The following is a 24059-nucleotide window of genomic DNA, read 5'->3' on the forward strand; positions in this document are numbered from 1 at the left end:
AACTGTATCATAATATGACGTCATCAGGTTACGATAATGCTGTTTGACTTATAATACGTAAAAATGAAATTTCATGTTGGATTTTACTGGTCGATAAGGTTAAAGTCATTTAAAACGTTTAAATGGTTTTGAAACTGTTTTTACAATAGTCATAGTATTAGAGTAAACTAAGAAGTTGTTTGAAAAGTTGACACCGGTTTCGTAAGCTCAACCTACCCTGAGACAAAAGTATGGACAAAACAACCAGATTATGGTAAAAATTACCGTGTTTCTGACTCTACGGGAACACCAAAAAGATCAAATATTTTTACCGAAGCACGTTGGTAATAATTTTAGCTAAGTTTACAATAAAATATGGTTTTATAACGTGTGATAAAATTTGATATATGTGATTCCTTACATGCATGTTACCTGACAACATGGCGTAAAAATCATCAATTTATTTCGTTAAATTTATGTTTCAATTTCGTATTTTTGCTAAATAAAATTTTTAAATTAATTTTGATAATAGAAAATAAAATTTGGAAAACCAGAATTTCTGGTAAACCGTTACCATATGAACAGAAAAATTACCAAATGATTTGTTTAAATACCGTATATTTATGTTTTATTAATCTCAATTATGTTTTTTATAAGATATGTCTTTACCATACTGTAAGGTAATTTTACCGGAAATTTTTTTTCTATGTAAAAGATTGTTATAAAGACATCTTCAGTTTCCTTTCAATTAATTTTATAATAATATTACATCCTCTAAATTCACGTATACGCAAATTTAATTTATATAGTTTCAAAATCATGTGTGTTTTTGAATAAAATCATTTAGTAAATATATTTGTGATTCAAAAGCTACTTTGATAAAAAAAATTCTTTTATTACTTTTTTATTGCAAAGAATAAAATCAAAAACAATCTTAAAAAAGAGGATAGGAGATATTTTTATCATGCATTTTTATATTTAGTACATTTATTTAGAATACTTTTATATTTATTTTAAATTTATTTTTATTTTTCATTAAGATTTATTTTTATTTTTCATTAAAATTTATTTTTATTTTTCCTTAAAATTTATTTTTAATTATGCTTAAAATTAATTTTGACATTTAGTATGCATGAAGACTTTATTTTAGTAAGCTATAAATAAAATTTCCAGAAACTTTGTCTGTGGCAATTACAATAGTGTTATCTTTTATAAATTAAGTGTACTACTTTCTACATTTACATCATTATAAAGTTTTCAAATTATTTCGCACGTGTGCCTAATCTTACAGAACGTTTTATAAGAAAAAAAACATTAAAAAATGCCCCATTTCTATTCTATTTTGATTTCATTACTTTGACGCAAAAAAAAAATCGAATAGAAAAATAAATTTCGCAAAAATTATTTTAATAAATATTTTAATAGATACTAAAACATGGAGAATAATTAATTAGGAAAGTAAATGCGTTTTTTTAGCATGCAATTAAGAAAATAAAATTAAAGCTTTCTCTGGGGCAACACTTTGTAAATAAGGATTCCATGTTAAATTTTTAAAGTTAAATGTACATATTTTTACACTTACAGTTTCTATAGTAAAAGTTTTAAACTTATTTCTTAACGTCTATACAATCTCTAAACCATTACGTAAACAAATTTATGATTCAAAAGCTAATTTCATTTTCTTGGCTTATCTTACTTTCCCTTTTAAAAATGAAGTCAAAGAAATATACTTTAAAAATGAAATGAACGTTCAAAATGATTTAAAATAAGTATTTTATTAAGAGGAAATACTGCATAATTAAAGACTGAAAAGGAAAATAGCTTCGTTCAAATTCGTCGTTCGTAAAGACATTAACACACGAATAACTGTATAAAAGACTTCCGTGGCACAAATATAAGATATAACAAACAATGACTTACAAATTGATATTCTCTTAATTAATTATTTTATTAAAAACGATGTTTATCTTCAACTTATTAAGTACTCTTCAATGATTCCCTTATTTAATTCCATTTAAAAGACCAAGGAAATCAATATTTATTTTCATTATTCGGCTATTATTTCGTTTTCAATTTGAGGCATTGAATGATTGCTTAATTAATTGCATTTTTCGAAATTGCTTTTTTCATAAAAATTAATGAATTAAAACTTGTTAACTAATTGACAGTTAATGTATGAATCAATATTGGTTGTTCATGTTATCAATAAAAATTATGAATTTTAAAATTTCATCAAATTAAATTTAAAAAAACTTCACATTTTTGTAATTTTATAATGATAATTGATATATAATAATAATTGCTCTTATAGTAATAGATAAAATAAATAAAATTTTGCTTTTACTGAACCATGAATTCTTGCAAATTTGCTCGAACTTTAATTTTGAGCTGAGTTGAACCATATTATCCTACTTCTTAAACTTAAAAACGAGATTTTATGGTTAAATTAGTACAACAATTTCGTTTATTGAAAACTTTCTTACGGTTGTCAGCAAATTTACTTCACTATTTGGCTATTATTTCATTTTGAATTTAAGTCGTTTAATCATAGCTTCATTAATGGTTTTTTTCAAAATTGTTATTTCTATTAAACTTGTTTCTAAAATGTATTAACTAACAATGACTATTAATTTATGAATCAGTATTGTTTGTTTATGTTATCAAATAAAACTATTAATTATAAGATTTTCGGCAATTTAAATAAAAAAATAGTAAATTTTTATAATTATATAATTATAATTAGCACATAATAATAATAGTTAATATATTATAATAATTAACATATAATAATGATTAATATATAATAATAATTAACATATAATAATAATTTCTGCTATAACAATTGATAAAATAAATAAAATTTTGGATAGACACTACACTGTTAGAAATTTTCGTGCTTGCTGAACCAAGCTATCTTTCAAATTTGCTCGAACCTTAATATGGAACTAAGTTGAACCATATTGTCGTACATCTTGACCCAACTCTACGGTTCAGTTTGAACAAAAAGTTTGTTAAAATGAACTTTTTCTTAAGGTTGTCAGCAAAATTTCACCACTATTCGGTTATTAGTTCCTTATTTTAGGCATTTAATGATAGCTTCATTAATAGCGTTTTTCAAAATTGTTATTTCTGCAGAACTTGTTTCTAAAATTTATTAACTAACATTGACCGTTAATTTATAAACCAGTATTGTTTGTTTACGTTATCTAATAAAATTATGCATTTTAAGATTTTTTTTCAATTTAAATAAAATACATTAAATTTTTATAATTATATAATAATAATAATAATTATATAATAATAATTACATAATAATAATTATATGATTATAATAATAATTATATGATTATAATAATAATTATATGATTATAATAATAATTATATACTGTATTTTACCATATTCAAACAAAACAGCCAAATAATAATTAATAGGATGGAAACAGCTTATTAAATGCTTTCGGAAAGAAAAACTAGAATTGTATCTCACCAACTAGGCGCATCTAATGAAGCCACTTTGTTCTTCGCAACTGAGTACATATTATAACGGAGAGGACTAATCTGTCAATCTCATTGACACTACTATATTTCCTCTATTCCTTTATATCTATCTTAATTTATCTTAAAAGTACATAAAGAGATTACATCGTACTTTACTTCCCTATTTGTGACCCTGAACTGCTGGGATATGATACTATCATTTACGCGCGAAGTGCAGCACCGTAAAGCTGCTTAACAGAAAAAAGTCTAGTATTTTCCATCTCTAACAACCAGATAAACTAATCCATCTCCAACAACCAGATAACTAAAAATCAAATTCCACGGTTCATTTGATAAAACACAACAGAACCATAATCTAACTCCAATGCCCTAACTCCATTGTCTATCTGCAATGTGCAGTTAAGTTTCTTATTTACGGTTTCGAAACCATACCAGTTGTAAATGGTAAAAAACTGTATAGTTTTGTATGGGTAGTTTTTTTTACCCTACTAGTTGTAAACGGTTTCAGAATCGTAAAGGTAAAAAATGTTCCTTACCGTAAATTTTATGGTTAGTTGGATGGACGGAATGCTGCCGGTTATTTAACCGTAATTTTAGAAGGAAAATTCTAACAGTTCAGTCTACTTTACGAAACATATTTTTGTTAAGAATTCTTTTTGCTTTATTTTTCTTAGTTTTGAAAAATATTGTTTAAAGTTTTAATTGGTACATAGTTTACAAGCTTTAGAAATATTATTTTTTCATTCAAGAATACTTTAAGAAAATTTTGTAATCATTGAGTAATCCACAAGTTAAAATACTTAAATCAAATTCCATGGTTCATTTGATAAAACACAACTGAACCATAATATAACTCCAATGCCCTAGCTCTATTGTCAATCTGCAATGCCCAGTAAAGTTTTTTTATTTACGGTTTCGAAACCATGCCAGTTGTAAATGGTTAAAAACCGTATAGTTTTGTATACATAGTTTTTTAACCCTACTAGTTGTAAACGTTTTCAAAACCGAAAAGGTAAAAACTGTTCTTTACCGTAAATTTTATGGTTAGTTGAATGGACAGAATGCTGTCGGTCACTTAACCGTAATTTTGGATTGAAAATTCTAACAGTGCAGTCTACTTCACAAAATATATTTTTGTTTTGAATTTTTTTCGCTTTATTTTCCCTAGTTTCGAAAAATATTGTTTAAAAATTTAATTGGTACATAGTTGACAAGCTTTAAAAATATTTTTTTTTCTATTCAACAATACTTTAGAAATATTTCGCAATCATAGAGTAATCCACACGCAAAAAATAAATATAAACGTTTGTCGCCTAAAAATGAATTCCCTTTGGTTACCTTTCACTCTTTTTTATTTTGTTTTGCGTGTGATGTAATTCTAACACTTTTATTTATGACACTTTTTGAAGCATAACAAGATTACATTGACATTTTTAAATGTATTGCTCTTTGCATAATTCCTTAGATCTTGTGTTCTAAACTGAAATATTAAATTGATTTTGCTTTATTTTATTAGTCAGTATTATGGAAACAAAATTTAGTCACTTATTTTACTTTTTAATTTTTTTTGAGGAAAACTTTGAATTTTATTTCACCAATGCTCAAGTAAAACCTTAAAATATTTTACAGCTATTAGAATAATTAGTTTCAAGCCTAATTTACAAGCTAATTTAGTTACTTAAAAACCTTTCAAATAAGAGAAGGTTCAACATTTTTTAAGATCCTCTTCTTGGGCTATTGGGATATAAAGTTGTTCTTCTGATTTCTCTAAAGTGCTCTTCCTGATATGCTTAATGAGAGCATCTAATTAGCATATTAGAGTAATTAGCATATTAAAGTCTTGCTGTAGTTAGTCAAAAAGTAACGTCCTACAACGTTACTACAACATAGAAATACTTTCTAGTCCCTTAAAAAGGTTTCTAGATTTACCTAATCTATCTTAAAATAACTATTGATAAATTTTCTTCATACATTTTGGCTTAATTGAAGCACACCTAAAACAAAATAAATTGTTTGTTATTTTGGTATTTTACGATCAATATTAATCGAAAAATAGTTTTGATATTTCTTTAACCCAGAAGTGGAGGCATAATCCCCTACAACAAAATTAAATCTTTTTCTTGGCTCGGAGATAGTTCTTTACACTGAGAAAAAAAGTGTGGTCAAAACTTCCCGATTATGGTAAAATGTACAGTGTTTCTCGCACAAAGCATGGTAAATTTTACTGTATCGCTTTGATAAAATTAACAACAAAATATTGTTTTTTAATCTGTGTTAAAATTTGGTAAAATGTGGTGAAATTTAGTAATTAATTGTGACACTAGATCATGGCATAAATTTCTTTATTAAGTAAAAATTTACTTATCAGTATTTTAGTTTTACTAAATATGTACTATTAAGAACTATAGTTTTTAAAACTAGAATTTATGGCCAAATCATTACCAAACGAAAGGAAAAAAGGAAAAAAGAATTGTTTGAATACCAAATATTTTGTTTTTGTTACCTGAATTGTGAGGGTTTTTTTCCCCAAAAAATGTCTTTAGCATACTTTTACCAAATTTTTTATCCCTATAGATTCACACTAATTCTTTAAATATTTTGGATTATTTTACTATCAAGTTAACTGGCAAAAAAAATTTATAAATACAAATTATTTTTCCAGTTAAAAAAAATCATTAATTAACTGTAAACAAAAATTATTATAATTTTCAAAAATCCATGAGCTAAAAACTTTGCAGGATGCATTTGCATTTTTTTGTGATTTATAGGAAAACTTTGTTTAATTTGTGATAGCAAACTTCGAAATTATGCATCAAATTAAAAAATTAAAAAAATGATGATTTCACTGCGCATTTTTTTAAAATTATATCATTACTATGCATTTGAATCTGTTTTTAAATGTAAATAATCAAATCAATATTTTTCAATTTGTTATAAAAACTAATAATTTTACTATCAATAATTTTACTACTTTTGATGTTATAATTTTTTAATAATATAATTTTTTTTCAAATCCTACATTCTTAAATATATTGGATAATCGTTAGACCATAAAATTGTTACCTAGAACTATAATAGGTGAAAACTTGTTTAACACCTTAATAAGGTATAACTTGATTAAAAACTTCATTCACTTCAAAAATATACAAATTGGAAATAGCGGCAGGCATGTTACAAGATCTCAAAAACAGGCACCCATTTCCAAGATTTGCCAGAGGGGAATGAAAAGAAACAAAAGTGATTTGAAATATAAAAGGAAAATTTTCCAACGAAAAAGAAAAAGAAATAAAGGTGAGAAACAAAACTAGAAAATTCACAGTAGCCAAGAGAGAGAAAAGATAAAAACAGAACAAGAATAACCACGGTGGCCGAGAGTGGGCAGAGTAAAATGCATTTCCACGCACTATGGAAAGTTGGGGAGAAAGTAATGTAGTTAAAAAGTAAATCATAATTCATGTGTACAAAACAAGATTCCAGGTCATCAGGGTGAGCAGAGGAAATTAGGGTGCAGATAATTGTAGCATTGTAGAAATTGAATTTAATAAGGTGCAAAACGGAACCATAATCCCCCCTAAATTTAGCTATAGTACCATGCAATAAAACTACAATAATATGGTTTAACTTAACACCATATTAAAGTTTTAAATTCAAAATATATTCCGAGTTTAACACTCCCAAAATTTCACTCAATGTATGTTGTAATACTTAAAAGCAAAAACTATAATATATTTTATTTTAAACAAAATTAAAAATACTTAAAAATCATTGAATACTTCAAATTCGTCTATCTATATTGCTTAACTAATTTAAAGTACAAAATTTAATTTATTTACTCAGAGCACGAAATAGGGCTTAAAGGATTAAGAACGATATTATACTGTTATAAAAGTTCTAAATGAGGTCCCTCAATCCAATCTAGACGAGAAAAACTAATCAGCCCTAACTGATCAGTCATTCTTTTCATCGTCTGCACCGGGGTAGAACACCCCCTGAAAGAGAGGGACCAGATAACTCAATTATTGCTTAGCACTGAAATTCTAGGATAGAAAACAGAAAATTTTCTATGGAATAAAATGTCTTAATCAGGATTTTTACAATTCGATTCTATGTTCAAGTATTCTTAGATAAGAGGATTAAGGCTGTTTCTCAAAGACTGTATAGTCACATGAAATGATGCTTTTTGTGAATAATATGCTATTCGTATAACTGATGTCAGATTGCAGCAATTATTTATGAGTGTTAAATCAAGTTTAGCCTGCCATTAGCCAGTATTCTCTAAATTTATGCTGAAGATGGCACAAAACGTCAAAATAGAGAAAGAACACAGTAATTATTGTTAGATAGGACTAAGGCTGTTTTTCAAAGGTTGTATTGCATAAAATGATGCTTTTTTGTGAATAATATGCTATTCGTATAACTGATGTTAGGTTGCAACAATTATTTATGAATATTAAGTCAAGTTTAGCCTGCCATTAGCCAGTATTCTCTAAATTTATGCTGAAGATGGCACAAAACACCAAAATAGAGAAAGACCACAGTAAGTATTCTTAGATAGGATTAAGGCTGTTTTCCAAAGGCATGATGCTTTCATGAAATGATGCTTTTTTTGCGAATAATATGCTATTTGCGTAACTGATGTGAGTTTGCATCAATTAATCATGACTGTTGAGTCAAGTTTAGCGTACCTTTATCCAGTATCCTCTATATTTATGTTGAAGATAACACAAAACGTCAATATGGAGAAAGACCACAGTAAGTATTCTTAGATAACAACAATAAGGCTGTTTTTCAAAGGCTGTTTAATCACATGAAACGATGCTTTTTTTCGCAAATAATATGCTATTTGCATAACTGATGTGAGTTTGCAACAATTAATTATGACTGTTAAGTCAAGTTTAGCCTACCTTTAGCCAGTATTCTCTATATTTGTGCTGAAGATGGCACAAAACGTCAATTTAGAGAAAGACTACAGTAAGTATTCTTAGATAGGAACAAGGCTGTTTTTCAAAAGCTGCATAGCCGCATGAAATAAAGCTTTTTTGAGAATAATATGCTACTTGCATAACTGATATGAGTTTTGCAATAATTACTCATGATTGTTAAGAAAGGCCGCTTCAGTTTTGAGAAAATAAGAAACGCTTGAGGTCTTATTTTCTTGCATTTTAAAACTTACCCCAATGTTGCATTTCATGGGCTCATAAAAAGTTGTAAAAAATGAGAACAAGGCATTGGTTTGATAGTTACCATCTATATTTGGAAAAATATCGCCAAATTGACGATTTTTAAAATATTTAAAAAGTTCTAAAATATTTTAGTTATTTGTCCTTTCAAACGTCAAGATAATTCGTCACAGCAAGATGGCATATATAAATTTATAACTTTGTCACAGGTGTAAGGCACTTAAACTGTGGGGTTTTTTGTATTTTCCTTGGCGAAGAGCTTCAAAAAACTATGTTAATACACTGACTTACAATTAAAAACATTGTATAAGCGGTTCATGAAGGAATTGCATTGACGTTGTTTTTTCGATGACACTGTAGTGCAAACCTGCAAACATGAAAAACAATAACAATAAATTTTATATTTTCACCCCTTATAAGGCTGTGGAAAATATACTAAACTCAAACTTTATTAAGTTTAAATGCAGATGGGAAACAATTTTCTGCCTTTGATTTGTTCGAAAATTTGCGAATTAGTTTTTTTGCAAATCAATTTAATGTTTAAGTATTCTTAGATAAGAGGATTAATACACTGACCTTCAATTAAAAAAACAGCATAAGCGCTTCACGAAGGAATTGTACTTACGATGTTTTTTCAATGTATTGTAAACCTGCAAACATTAAAAACAATAACAATAATTTTTACATTTTCACTAATTTTATTTCAGGAAATAAGCTAAAGGAATCACTTTTTATAAATTAATTAAAATCCCAAAATATATTAGCATACTATTACTAGAAACAAAAATGGCTCGAATAAAGGGTTAAATGTTTTAAAGCAGCTTAAGATGAGTAAAAAATATTAAGCTATTAACTTTGCTTGATTATAACAAATTTAGGCAGGTTTAGAATAACAATTGATAGTTTGATAACAACAATTCTGAAATTTAAGTCACTCAATTATGAATCATAATCATTGGTTAACAGTTGATAATTATATTATATTTTCCAGAGAACTTCAAGTACAAAGTAAATAGTAACTGTATTCGGTATGTAACAAAATATTATTTTTCGTCTACCAAATGTTATATCATTTCAGATATTAATTAAACCAATTTTAAAAGAATGAATGACTAACAAAGAAAAAATGATTACGCAAAATTCTTAATTAAACGAAACCTGGCTAAAACTAAAACGCTGACCAAAAGAGTTGAATGATATAAATGCGGCCACTGGAGTAATATATGCTCTACCTCCAAAAAGAATTTTAGCTCAATTACACTGTACAAAATTCCAGATCAAATTACGGTAAAAAGTATTGGCTCACTGAGTGCAGTATCCTTAAAATCTATTTTACTGTAAAATCCATTCTTACGGGAGAATTTTATACCGCAGTTTTTAAAGCAATATTTATTGAAATAAAGTGATTTTATAGTTAATAATACTGTAAAAATGCGTCATGTTAGATTTTTTGTTCCGCAAAATTTTGTTCGCAAAATGGCTTTTACGGTAAAAAGTAATGGTACCCTGAGTGTCGGTACTTTTTACCGTAATTTGATTCCGAATTTCTTAAAATATGTCACCAGAGAGCCGTGAAGGCTCAGGTGATAGTGCGCTCTACTTCCTCCCGGGTTCGAATCCCAACGATCTCTGGTCGAAACGAATTCCGTACCGGCTCGCACCGACCACAATGTTGACTTAAAATATCTTAAGTGGTAATATGTTCATGGGTTAAAGTTCTCTTGAAGTTAGGCTAATTGTGGGAGGTATTTCTGGTTTTCCTCTCCAAGTAGCGCAAATATGAGAGGTTAGTAACGCAAAAAGTTCTCCACCAAGGCAAATTTTTTTCCAATATTTAATCCAAGAGCTCCCTTGTCTTCAGGATTTGGTTCAAAATGTGGATGCAGTGTTCAATGGCCTTATGGAATACAAATAACTGACATCAGAAAAAAGACATGATAATGGGGCTACATTAAACTAAATCGATTATATATAGAACTATTCAAATTTTCGTTCTTTAATATAACGATGTTTGAAAAAGATAAATGAATAAAAAGAAAAGCATTTATCATTATTAGAATTTTAACTATACCAGAAAGAAAGCTTCGAACATGACGAGGCACCAATTTAAACTGTCATCAATATATGTCATCGCGACCAGTTTTTATATTAATCTTCCTTAACATGTTAACTTGTCAAGGATTATTGTGATTATTTATAGTTATTGATAAAAGTTAAATTAGTTTTAAAAAAAAGTGGAATAATGTTTTTTTTCTAGTTAATATTTTCGATAAAAAGTATTTTTTAATTTAAGTAGATAAATTTCATAAAATAAATTTAGAAAATTCTTTATATATTTCATTTTCCTTGATTTTTCAGCTATAGCAATCATAAAATAAATAAGTAAAAATAGATTGATAATAGAAAAATATTATTGGAAGCGAATTAATATTATATAAGCTGTAATAGTTTTTTATATGTAAGAGAAATGTTTCATAAGAATAAGAAAAAATATAATTATTGTTTACACACATCATGAAAATACATCATCGCCCAAACACAATAAACATAAAACAACTAGTAAATTATTTTTTTACTGTTTTTTTGTTGATTTATTTATTTGGTATTTGTGTTTTAGCGAAGGTTATTGCTGAGGTTTGTATTCTGAACTTACTAAAAAATATATAAGCAATTAAAATTAAATACACACGTCAAAATGTATTGAAAAAAAATATTATTTGCTATATGGCAAAGCTGAATGTATATTACTGTGAAAGTAATTTTTATCCGTGGAAAAAAAAAGTGACATGTTGCCTCGATTTCCTTAAAATGAGTAAAAGAAAGGAAATTTCAATTTAAAAAAAAAAGTGACGTGTTGTCTCGATTTCCTTAAAACGAGTAAAAAGAAAACAATTCAGTAAGAAAAAGTGACATGTTGCCTCGATTTCCTTAAAACGAGAAAAAAAAATTTCTTTTTTAATAAAAAAGTGACGTATTGTCCCGATTTCCTTGACACGAGTAAAAAGAAAAAACTTCATTTAAAAAAAGTGACGTGTTGCCTCGCTTTCCTTAAAACGAGTAAAAGAAAAGAAATTTCAATTTTTTAAAAAAGTGGCGTGTTGTCACGATTTCCTTAAAACTAGCAAAAAGAAAAAAATTGCAATAAAAAAAGAGTGACGTGTTGCCCCGATTTCTTTAAAACAAGCAAAAAGAAAAAAATTCTGTAAAAAAAAAAGTGACATGTTGCCTCGATTTCCTTAAAACGAGTAAAAAGAAAAAAATTTCGGTGAAAAAAAAAAACCATCCTGAAAATTATTGACAGTTTATATATTTTATAAAATTTACCTTAATTATACTTTCGATGGTAAAAATAAAAACTTCTATGACAATATTCTTCCCGTTTTTTTCCTTTAATATGAAGAATATTTTAATTTTAATGATAAATTCTACTGCCCTAAAATTTTTTGGTGCTTAATCTCCTCATGTACAGTGCGTGTACTAAGGGAGTGCATTCAGATGAGGGGGGGGGGGGACTGCATTCTCCGAGTCTCAATTCGTGTGACTCTTTTCTACGGGGTTATCTTAAACCACTAGTCTATGTGACGAATGTGGACAAACTGGATGATCTGATAAAGTGGATTGTCGCGATTTTGTAAGCTTTAAATCACAGCTGGTATCTTCAAACGTCGTTGTAGACTGTGCAATGACGTCAGCAGGTGCCAATCCAAACAACTCTCGCAACAATTAATCAAGTAATTCTTTTAACTAAATAATAAAAATTAATAAAAAAGGATTGAAAAACACGGGGCCATAGATAAGATAGAGACAAATATATTTTCCCATAGTGCTATTTTTAAAGGAATCAGAAAGCTTTGTTGAGAGTGAGCAATCTTCACGATATTGTGGCGTTAGAATCTAATTTCGTTCGCTTTCTAACGAGGTGATCGAAGTTCGAACTCCAGCGATGGCAGGTCGATTTGAATTCTGCTCCCGGATTGTATTGACCTCAATGCTGACTTAAAATATCTGTGTGGTAGACAAATCGTGGGTTAACAAACCCTTACCATCGGGTTGACCGTGGGAGGCTTTCCTGGTTGTCCTCACAATGTAACGCAAATGCAGGTTAATTCCATCAAAAAGTGCTCCACAAAGGCTAGTTTGTCCCAGTGCGAAATCTAGGAGTATGTTTTTCTTCAGCATTTGATTCAAAATTTGAACTTAGAAAGTCATAGATCCAAGAATAGATCAACTGCTATAACCCAGTAATAATGTTTACAGAAGACTGGAATTATAACCAATAGAAATTATTTAAGTATTATAAACACATATTTATGTATAGTAAACACATATTTACATTAATTCGAACCTCAAGGAGAGAGTTTGAACCTTAACCCCCCCCCCCTTTTTTTTTTATTAAGCCACTGCCATTCGGCCTCCGTCTCAGGACGCCACTGGATAAAAACTAAAGCATAAAAATAAACACATTTATAAAGTAAAAATTAATGCTTTCTTAAGCAAAATTAATTGATTCTAATTCAATTAAAATAATTTATGCTAATAAAAATAAAATGAAGCTCACCCAAATTCACCTAAATTATGCTTTGTAATTTTGTTTTCTAAACACAATAAATAAACATATTTACAAAAGTTTGTACATTTAGATTTCATTTTCAGATGATATATAAACGGAAAAGTTAAATTATGTGAATATTTTATAACTTTTATGAATCTTTTAATATAAAGCATCAAGGAATTATAATAATGCTAAAAAATTATTTGATATGTAATTATGAAATTTAAAAATTTGCCATCATTAAATTTGATAGAAAATATTTTAACAAATTGTTAACAATTGTTTACAACGAAATAAAACAATCATCTCCTATGAAATGCACATGTACGCTTTCCTTATGACAATTCTATTTCGATATTAGATTTTATTTCGTACTTGATTTTATTTCGATACTTTTTTTAGGGCTGTAAAGCCGTATGCTAACTTATTCATAGCACAATACAATTATTTTAACAATGCGCCTAGATATATTTTTCTGAGAATTGCAAAAACAATTGCTGTATTAATATTTTGAATTGCTTACAAAATAGTATCACAGAGGGCAGCACCAACATGCAACTCCATTTAAACTTTAAAAAGATATTTTTCAAAATAAAAATTCTAGGTACATCGAAATTTATTGCTTGTCAACCCGGATAGTTAAATAATATAAACATATTTTTTTTAAGAAAATAAATAATAATACATAAATCAATAAGTAATGCAGCACAAAATTTCCGGAAAAATTTTTGCTGGTTAAAAATTTGTCCTATTTATCTATATATTTTTAAAAACTGCTAACAGTTTCTTCCTTAAATAATATGCGTTAAAAAAATTTTGGGAAATAAATTAAATAGAATAACAATAATACAAAATATTATTCACATTGTCAGTGACACGTTATATTTACTAAAATACTAACTATTTTACTGCTGATAATAGTTTATTGTTTAATAGTTATAATAATTTATTGTGTGCTTTACATCAAAACTTCTCTTAGATAATAATAATAATTTTTGAAAATAAAAATCTCAAATATCTAAAACAATCTCAATAGCAACTAACACACATTTCTGCAATGCTAAAACTGACCTTTTCGATGTAGAACCTTTTCTAAGAAGCTACTTAAGATATCACTTTGAAATTTTTGGGAGATATTTCAAATTATATCAGTAGTTTTCTGTGATAATATTTCAGCATTAACAGGAATGCTTTTTGCGTTGTGACAGATTTTTGCTCAAAAATGATGAAACTTTTTAAAAATTAAAAGCTTTTTAAAAATTAAAGTTCATAATTTTTTTTAAGCAAATTTTGCCAAAGATATGTTTTAATAGTTATTACAGTGTATACATGTATATGTAAATATTCTGTGAAAAAAGCTAAAGCAATATATTGTTTAAATGGTGAGAAAGATCAGTTTTAGCATTATTGGTATATAACCTACCGACTACCCAATAGCGTTCTGCAGCAAAAAATCACAGTTAAAACTTGATATATTAAATAAACGCCAAATAAGTAGTGGCATACATGTTTATATTTTCTTTGATTTAATTTTTATAATAAGTTATAAAAGTGGTGAATAAAATAAATTGTTTGAATGGGGGGAAAATAAAACACGTGAATGTCAATTTAAGCAAAATTAAAATCCCATTTGAAAAAATTTGAAAGCTGCCAGAAATATAACTATTTTCAAGTTTAATTTGATTTACTTAAAATTTTTACAACTTCAATGAAATTTCAGTATGAAACAGGAATTTTTTTCTCCAGTAAATAATTACAAATTATTCGTGATTAGTAAATAATGAAAATTACAGTTGTCATATGTGAGAATATGAATGGTTTTTAAAAAGCCTCTTTTAAACTTTTCCAGCGATATTGCAGTGGGGCAACGTTCGGATAAAAATTAAAAAAAATTTAAATACGATTAGTGTTGCTTTTTACGGCATTTAAATTCCTAGTGCTAGTCAATAATAGTTATAGAAATCTACGCACGTGATTTATTTTGAAATAAGTAATGGGGAACAAAAATACGCCTAAACAATGCTATTCCGCTCACAAATAAATTGGTAAAGCGGTAGTTTAGCTACAATTTCTTTTCTTTTTACTCTGATTATCGCCAATCTGCGATGAGCATCAATAAAAAACGCGTACTGTACAAGGTTTTTCGTAATCACTGCCCTTAAACTACTAAAAATCAACATTCCCGTTAATTTTTTATTTAATTATTCATTTATAATTATTTTTTTGCTAATGGGTAAAGATTGGCAACTTAATTGTTTTATTCTCAATACGTATCGTTTAAAAACAAGAGGTTCGTATTCACCATAATGTATCCTTAAAGTATAAATATCTATATTTTAACTAAAAATGTAATAAATGTGAAAATTTATAGCTAAAGTGGTAGCCAACACTAGAAAATATAAGATTAGAATCTATAGAAATGGCTTGTTTTTTCTCATAGAGATACTTATTATATCACTACAATATATGACTGAAGGGGCCAATTTGGTCCCTCCACAGATTGGCTGTGAGTATATTAATTAAACATCCAAAGTATTAAAATATAATCATATTTAGCTTTGATCATTTAATTAGTGATCAATTTTGATTACACGGAGCACTGACTTTTCAATTATACGCATGCTTTAGTTTCTTAGTTAATTCAGTTTCCTTTTCTGTATAAATGATAATATAAATATGTTGAAATACTTTTTTTTTCAATGAAACCATGGTACCTTGCGTATACTAAAGGGTAGCTTATACCCAAAACTACCTGGGGTAATGGCGTACTTACCAGAATGCCTAAGGGTCCACTTTGGGCAGCTAGGTACTCGATTTTAAATTTGCGTTTCTATAAGGCTAACTTATGAATGATTAAATAAACATCAAATTATGAAAAGTCAGAAATACTCAACACTTTCAGTAATTTGTTCTTCGAATAACAGAGCAACAAAAAACGAGAGGGGCCAAATTTTAGTGTCATTTTAGTGTTAACACACTGCACGCGGGCAATTTTTCCAAAAAATGTATTGCAGCTGTTGTAGATTGAAATTTTAAAAAAGAGGCAGGTTAGATTTCAGAAAAGTTGTCACTATAGCGAAAACTTCAACTGTAAAAAAAAAATTACGACGAGCGATTGTAGTACTTATTGCATATATATTGAATCATTTATGTTGGTAGTAATCACGACTGGTTAATTTCTTTGAAAAACAGTGCGAAAAGTATTTTTTCTACCACTTTTTATACTTTCGTATGGATCGCAGAAATTTCAGAAGCGTATTTTCACGTGATCCGCTTGCAATGTGTTAAAAGGATTTATGCATTTCCTAGACATAAATGATATGGGAAACATATCATTTATGTCTAGGATAACACATCAGAAACCATTATTAATCTAAGCATTATTATATTAATATATTATATTAATATAAACCATTATTTTAAAATATGAGGTTAAAATTAAAGAAGGCATAAAAAATATCAAAACTTGTTTGATAGCCAAAGAAAGTTAAGAGGAGGGAGGGGGAGATTGCTCTTGTGTAACAGAAAGCGCACAGTACGTTTTTATAACGTTCCAGGATGTAAAAATTTTATTTTTTTTTCAAATTTCTTTGAAAAGAATTGTCCATTTGTTTTGCTCTTAAAAAAGTATCTTTTGTTCCTAAACTTAATATAAAAAATACCATCTAAGCCGGCTATAAAATTTTACATTTAAAAAAACGAATACAGATTGCGGCAAAATCAAATTTATTATTGACTTATATGGTGACTTAAAAAAATGTATTGTTAAAATTTGATAAACTACCACAATAAAATGGCCTTAAATGGCAGTAAGAAAGTTATAAACTCCATCCTAGATTATTTATTGATATATTGAAATATATTGTTGGGTCAAAGTATGTCTATTAAATCTGATGAAGTTACTGTGTAAATCATTTAAAAAGTTTGTACGTTTCTTACCAGTAGAAGTTATTGAAATGCAGAAAACATAACATTTTCAGGGAAATTTATTAATCACGGAAAATAACATAAAGTGGTCAATATTTTTATGTTTAAAATAACAGAACTGTTTCTGCTTTTTTAACATAACTAATCCACATTAACTTTTAAAATGTTAGTATTGAGTTTGCTAATGAGTATTTTTATTCAAAATTAAGCAGTAGTAAATTAAATATGGTAAAGACATGCTAACCCTGCCTTCAAATAAATCTATACTAAATCATTTACTGTTCAATCAGATACCATTTTTTTCTTTCTTATCTTCATTGTAGCCACTCCGTAAATGTCACTTGCCTGGATCATCTACTAAGCTGTTCAGATATTTAAAAAAGGAATTTTCAATGAAAAATTTTGTGGAGGCAACTGCTTCATGGGATTATCGCAAATTTCCTAGATTTAGTTATACTTCAATATTTATGACCACCGTTGAACTGCCGATCCGATTCTGAGTTTACGACTGTCAATGTTCAACTCTTTAGCCTTGCAATTTTGAACCAGATCCAGAAGACAAGGAAACTCATGGATAAAGGACCCGCATTTATGTTACATGAAGAGGAAAGCCACGAAAACCTCCTACGGTTAGACTGACGCCAAGAGGACTCTTACCCATGATCCGTCCACAACAGATGATAGTTTATGACAGCACTATGGTTTGGGCTAGCCGGGAGCAGAATTCGTATATGTTAGCCACTGCTGGGATTCGAACCTGAGTTATCTCATTGGGAAGCGAACTTTCTTACTGCTGTGCCATAACGACTCTCACTTTTAGTTTTAAGAAAATCACATTGCAATAATATCAGATCGATATGTAGATATTTACATTTACCTTTAACGGATCAATGCTTTAATCTAAGCGGCTTGGTACCTTAACTTACTGGATCCAAAGCCACGTACATGCCACAAAAAATCATTTTTTTAATATTTATAACTTTCATTATTGTCATATTTACAATAACTTTAATTATAAATTATTATTAAAATTATAATGATTATTATAATTTATTATCATAATTATGATTAATCTTATAACTAATTATCATAATTATAATTAATTTTATAGTTAATTATCACAATTATAATTAATCTTATAGTTAATTATCATAATTACAATAATTTGGATTGAAATTTTGATTAATAATTAATTAATAATATAACTAATTCAGTAATATTATAACTAATACAGTAATATTATAACTAATACAGTAATATTATAACTAACACAGTAATATTATAACTAATAAATAGTATAATACTTATTTTCTATCAGTATTATTAATTATTCTTGGTGGGAAATCAACTTAAAGTACTACTTGCTCAGTTCAAGATATACATATAGCAGACAGAGTTATTTTAATTATGCAAAATAAATGCTAAAAATGAAATAATATGAAATGATTAAACTAACTCCATCAATTAATTTTACCTATTATTTAATTTTAAATGAAGGAGTATGTACCCAAAATGGAAAAATTAAAGTCAATGAGTTAAGTAAATTTATTTATTTACTTAATAATTTTTATAAATCCGAACTTAATAGCTTTATATTCCGACATTCTCAAATTTTTTAAACTATTTTAACTTACATCGCATATGAAACAACCTGTGACAAAATGACAAACTACCCATCTTATTAATAGTTGGTAGAATAGTTGAAATTCGACAACGAAGCTTAAATCCACAGGCTTAAAAGGAGAAGAATAAAAAAAAGGTATTGAGAGAATAGTAAAGGACGCCCCACCCGGAGTGGATATCTTTAATGACAAGATGAAGGAGTTATGATGAGATTGCGTGCTCTGCTGTCAATTCTGCAGATTCAAATAGATCGTTAGCCAAGGTTATATTTTCTTGTCACCATTGCTAAAGTACTGACTAAAACAGCAATCTAATTAGACTCTTAATCATTAGAAAAATTCCGTCTAAAATTTCAAGATTAAAAAAAAAAAATATTTGTCAATTAACAGTTAACTTCACTGTTATAAATTTGATATTTATCTATAATTTTTTAGATTAATTTAAAAGAGATAAACGTGACGTAATAATTGGGAGACTTTTTATTTGGACAGGAAAGCAATGTCGTTCTGGTGCATTAAATATTCGTTAATCTTAAAAACCAATTCATTTTTTTCGATCCATTTCGATTCATTTGCGATCCGGCATTGAAAGGTTGTTGCTAACGAGGGTGAATATATTATTGATTAAAAATAAAATCTTGATAACAAATGTCAAATGCACCGAAACGACATTACTTTCCGGTCCTCCTAATAAACCACTTTAAAAACAACTCTCCACAAACCATGTTTTAAACCGCATCATAAACTGACAAGAATGATCTGTTCAAAAATGGCTATCTGTACTATTCAGTGAGGAGCAAAAATGAAACTTGAATGGTTCTCAAGGCTGGAACTCATATTGTCATAACCTTCGAAAAGAAGAAACGAGTTTCTTCAGCAGGCAGCAAGGAGGCTAATCTATAATGGTTTGGGGAGTATGTGGATATAATGGTCAGATATTCCGGCATTTTCTTAAGGGAAGACAAACAACATAAACGGATCAGCATACACTGAGGCAACATCTGCTCCCTTTTCAAGACCTCCTAAGAGGAACAGATTTTATATTTCAACAAGACAATGACAGGATTCATACTTCAAATTCGCTTACAAACAAAATGTCCAGTTCTAGATTGACTAGGCCTGAGCCTAGACCTAAATCCAACTAAGAAGGTTGGGATATTTAAACCCGGCATTGGTAAACAATGTAGCACTTAAGAACGCCAAGAGTTTATTAACCCCTTGAGGACTGGTGATTCAGAAAAGCATTCGTACAAAATCAGAATCAAGTTGTAATTAAATAAAAAACGGTAACTTAAATGTAGTCGTTGCTAATTTGACAGACTGACTTTGTTTTTACTTTAATTATTGTTAGTTTAATCATATATATAATCAATGTTAATTCAAAGTATAACTAAATGGTTTTATTTTGAACAAAGTAATGGTGAATTAAATAAATCAAACAATTATAACTTCGCCCACAAAGAAACTGCTAAAGAACTACTTTGATTACCAGTTTTATCTTTTTACCCTGATTGATACGGTTTTATGCTGGCACGTATTTGTGACAATCGGAGCGAAAGGGTTAAGGAAGAATATATGGTATATTATTCCCTCAGAAAAACATCAGAACATCAAAATCTAATTAATTTGATAGAAAAACCTTTATTCGATGTAATTGAGAATGATGGAGGATCTCTTGATTGCCACGATAACTCGGAGGATCAAATACATAAACGGAACTAAGGATTTACTAGAAGGAAACTTCATTTAACTAAATTAAGGACTAATTAGGAAATTTCATTCAACTAATTTTTCCTTAATTAGTTAAATTATTAATAAAACCCTTAAATAGTTAGATAATTTAATTAGGAAATTTCAATTAACTAAAGCTGTTGCTGAATTATAGAAATTCTCACTTCCCTTAATAATTTTTTAGTTGCCATTTTAATATGTTCAGTTAACCACCGAGAGCCTTGGTTACCAACAAAATTACCTTTTATAGAAAGTAGAGATAAAACATTAGACTCAAAAATAAAAGTAAAAAACAATTTGCATTATTTTCATTTAGTTGAATTAGCATCATTAACCCTTTGACGCAGTTGGGATCCCTGTGTCTCCTTTGTATGTATTTTTTCTGACGTTTTAAGTACAAGCAAAAATATATTTTGGTATTTTTTAATTATGAAACAACAGACTAATGGTTACTAAAAAATCGATTTGATTATCAGAATTATATGTGTATTAAAATATAAAATGCAAAAAAGTAGCTTGATTTTTTTTCGTTTATATTCAAAAATTTATCAAGAATTGATTTTGTAAATTAAAGAAATTTCAATGATGCATAACTGTTTTTTTTTATGTCTAAGTAAGTGCAAATTTTAAAAATTATTGTTTGGAAATGAGCTGTGAGTGAAACATTTTAGCTTTAACGCGTAAAAAGACATAAGTGTTCCATGCTTTATTTCATAACCATAAACTTTTAAAATGCTAGTTATAACATTTTTTTGTATATTTTGACCAATATTAATACAAAATAATAAAAAAAATGCATGGAAAATAATTTTAATACAATTTCTGCGTCAAAGGGTTAATGGATACTTCCGCTGGTAAGATGAAATTTTCGCTCTGTGGTACTTTTTCCGTTATGAAAAATCCAGTTTTATTTGAAAACTAACCACAATAAGATATCAAAAACTCTTCAAAGAATATTTTTAGCTGATATTATGAAATCTGAATTACGAAAAGTGGGTTTTAAATTTTTTATTATTAGAAAATACATCGAAATCTGCTGAGAAAACTAAGTAATTTATTCCAACCAAGTCCTAGTTCCTACCCTTTTAAAAATACATAGCTGCCAACTCTTCCGGTTTTCCCGGAAGATTTTATTTTCATATTTAGAGTGCTAGCGAAATTTATGTTATTTCGCTAAACTTTTTGAATTAAATCAGTTTGACCACCACTACATATAAATAATTACAAAAAATATATAAAAGCATATTATTCCTTACGATAGCGAATTTCAACTTGATTAAAATATAAATATATTTTTGAGGAATATAGTTTTTCGGTAATTGATTCACTACCACTTGGAAAATACATTCTCGAAAAGAGTGAATGTTGGCAGGTATGAAAATGATACTGTTGTTTATACATATCAGTAATAATGTATATAGCAGTAACACTAAACAATAAAAAAGACTCCAACTAGAAAGTTATTAAATTAACTTTTTCATTTTCGATGGAAGTAATTAAATAATAAAAAATAATGACTCACCCTGAATCTGGAACGATGTAAATCCATCCGATATAAAAACTTCCTGAACACCACTTCTACCCTTTCTTAAAATAATCCGCACTTTCTGTTTTGGTTTATCTCTTTGCAAAATTATTTTGCTCGTGAATCTAGTTGTACTTTGTAACCAACTTGCTATGCTTTTTGAAACTTCTCTAAAAATGACTGCATCATTTTCTAAACTATCCCATCTATGATGTTCACCCGAATGCACAAAGTCGCACAAACCACATTTACCATCAAATGCTAAAAAAGTTGACAAATGATCCAAACAAGCTGGTGGGCTTTGAACCTTTGAATGATCAAGAAGCATTTCAGTTTTTGTTTGCACAGACGACTGTTTAAAAAGGATTTTCTGTGGAGAAGTTTCAGTTTTGATTGCTGATACAGGATCATCTTTATAATCACTATTAGTCACTGAATCATCAACAACTTCTGTAATTGGGTTGTTCTCTGAAGCAGTATCGATTTCAGAATCGTAATTTTTTACTTCTTTCACTTCATCTTTACTATCACTTTTTTGACTTTCAGGATCATCGTGCACATCTGTAACTAGATTTTGTGGTTGATGGTCACTTTTTGATGGAGAATCTTCTATTTTTGAACTTGATCCAGGATCATCTTTGTAGCTATCGTATCCGATTTTTACACGAGACCTTGTAATGTCTGAAGAAAAAGTCTTACGCTTACTGCGCCATGCATGACTGAAAAATCTTGGTGATGCACTTCTGGGGAAGTACTTTTTTCTATGGCATGCTGGAGTAGCACATTTATCTGAGTCACTTTTTTGGATGTTGGTCTAAAACAAAAGAAAACATTTTTAAAGTTTTATTAAAAAGAGAACACAGTAAAAATTACAAAAAATCACTGCATTTTGTGATTTTTTACCGTTTTAAGATTATTTTATCAAAATATTAAATTGATTTTCGCAAAAGTATTTTTAAGTTGCAGCTTAATATGTGCAGCATGACGCCATCTGAACCCTTACACTTTCTTCGTATCACAGTAGTCTGATCATCAAGTCAAGATCAGCTAGGAAGTCGATTATCACTGTATGCTGTCAATAAGCGGATAGGTTATCACTTTGAACAACCTGCGTAGGGACCAAGGGTGAGCGTTATTGTTAACTGTTCTCCCGTAAATTGTTCAACTTCGCTACAACTGAAACCCAAATAATTGGATCTGCTGTTCAACGACGGTTTTACAATAAAATGTGCTTCGGCAGTATTATGCATAACCCAAACAGATGAATGAGTTAAAGTCTTTCTTTGGGCTGGGACTTACATAGGACTTATATAGGTAAAGCATTTTATTAAACATATGAATCATTTGCATAGTTAAATCATTCCCAGATTACTACAGTAAAAACAATAGAAATATCACTATTACTGCAAAGATTTTGGACTAGAAAATGTAAGAAATGGTAGCTTGGAATATATATATCATAACTGTCAACCCAGAAGTCCTCGCTTCCCAGAATATGTAAAACCAATTAGCAGTTTGCGTGAAACTTAGTTTAATTTTGAACACGAATTAATTTGAACACGAACACAAAATAGCACATTGAATGCCACATTAATTTTGCATAGCTTACCCGCCTGGTAAGAACGGTAAATTATTACAAACAAAATTGCAAATATTAGACAGATTTTGCTAGTTTTTAAAAGGTTTAGAATGACATATCTGAAAAAAGTGGTAAATTATATAAGCCTACGAATTGTTTAGAAACAGTGGCGGATAAAAATCCACTAAATTGAATTTATTAAATCAAGAATCGCAATTAATAAACTACCACTTGAAAAGATTTATTCACTGTCCGGAGCAAGTTGGCATCTCTGTGTATATAAATAAAACTATTTTTGTGTGTTCCATATTGCATTAATTTCTTCAAACCATTTTAGTAACGATAATAATATTAAAAAAAATTTACTTGAGTTATGTGTTTTTAATAATCTTGTCTTAACCGGTCACCGGTGACTCCCGTGGTGCTACGAGAAAACTCGGTTCTGGTCACCGGTGACCTCCATGGC

At 28.4% G+C, this 24059-nt stretch overlaps 1 protein-coding gene across 2 annotated transcripts in view; it reads right to left on the minus strand.

Annotated features, from left to right (window-relative positions):
- LOC107440923 (dual specificity calcium/calmodulin-dependent 3',5'-cyclic nucleotide phosphodiesterase 1A) overlaps positions 1 to 24059 on the minus strand; it is a 549727-nt gene that overhangs the window by 478899 nt on the left and 46769 nt on the right. For both annotated transcript variants that reach the window (XR_015430831.1, XM_043040985.3), the window contains exon 3: positions 22012 to 22828. Coding sequence is in view for 1 of the 2 variants with exons in the window: in XM_043040985.3 (XP_042896919.3) it covers positions 22012 to 22828 (817 nt within the window). In the remaining variant the exon portion in view is untranslated. The remainder of the gene's footprint in view (positions 1 to 22011; positions 22829 to 24059) is intronic.

This window comes from Parasteatoda tepidariorum, chromosome 12 (assembly GCF_982258835.1).
Source record: "Parasteatoda tepidariorum strain Cologne lab strain chromosome 12, Ptep-v5.0, whole genome shotgun sequence".
In the NCBI taxonomy this organism is placed as follows: Eukaryota; Metazoa; Arthropoda; class Arachnida; order Araneae; family Theridiidae; genus Parasteatoda; species Parasteatoda tepidariorum.